Below are 726 nucleotides of genomic sequence, written 5' to 3'. Positions count from 1 at the left end.
AGTTTCACGGGTTGAATTGTCGAGACCCATGTTTTGATCAATTTTTAGGATTCCTCTTTGCGCTTCAATCTCTCTGAAGATCACGTTATCCACTGTAAATGGAGTCCCTTGGTCCAAGAACACTGATGGGTCATTTGGAGCACGACATATGTCCCTCAACCTAAATAAATGTAGCAGTGAGTCATACATATGTATTGATGCTCATTTGGTACAATATATTTTCAATAAGGACATAGCTTAATAATGTATGTTAGTAATTTGGTATCGTAAACATTAGTTAAGTTCAAATTTGCATAACGAATCTTCTTAAAAACAAAAGTGTATTTTTATTTTTTATTTTGGTCAACAAAAACAAACGTGCATATTTTGAAATGTTCTGTAGCATTTTATCATAGCATATATACGTACCTAGCATTCAATGTTCTGTTCATTGCAGGGTCATTAATTCTATTTCGGATGAAGCTACAATGCGTGACACCAACACTGTGGCCACCAGCAATAAGTGTAACCATGTCTTCCGTATTCAAACCATGAGCTGCAAATAATTCGATGGAATTGGCTACCGGAAATGCTGGTCCGGGCAACTCTACATCATCGGGGTTTGACAATAATCCATCACGTCTTCCTGTTGGTACAAAAAATCTTGGACCACCAGCTAATGCCACGGAGTCTCTAGTGGCGAGAGTTACAATGTCAGCGCATGAAACAGTTCGGGGGCATGCAGCC

General features: G+C 38.8%; 1 protein-coding gene across 1 annotated transcript in view; it reads right to left on the bottom strand.

The window, feature by feature from the left end:
• Nucleotides 1–726, bottom strand: part of LOC104789406 (peroxidase 44-like) — a 3880-nt gene that overhangs the window by 2409 nt on the left and 745 nt on the right. Inside the window, exons 3-4 of the mRNA XM_019245327.1 lie at nucleotides 409–692; nucleotides 9–160 (exon numbers count right to left, since the gene is read on the bottom strand). Coding sequence (XP_019100872.1) covers nucleotides 9–160; nucleotides 409–692 — 436 coding nt within the window. The remainder of the gene's footprint in view (nucleotides 1–8; nucleotides 161–408; nucleotides 693–726) is intronic.

The sequence above is a fragment of the Camelina sativa genome, chromosome 5, assembly GCF_000633955.1.
Source record: "Camelina sativa cultivar DH55 chromosome 5, Cs, whole genome shotgun sequence".
Taxonomy (NCBI): domain Eukaryota; kingdom Viridiplantae; phylum Streptophyta; class Magnoliopsida; order Brassicales; family Brassicaceae; genus Camelina; species Camelina sativa.
Note: the sequence above shows the minus strand (reverse complement) of the source record. Positions and strands in the feature narration are given on the sequence as shown.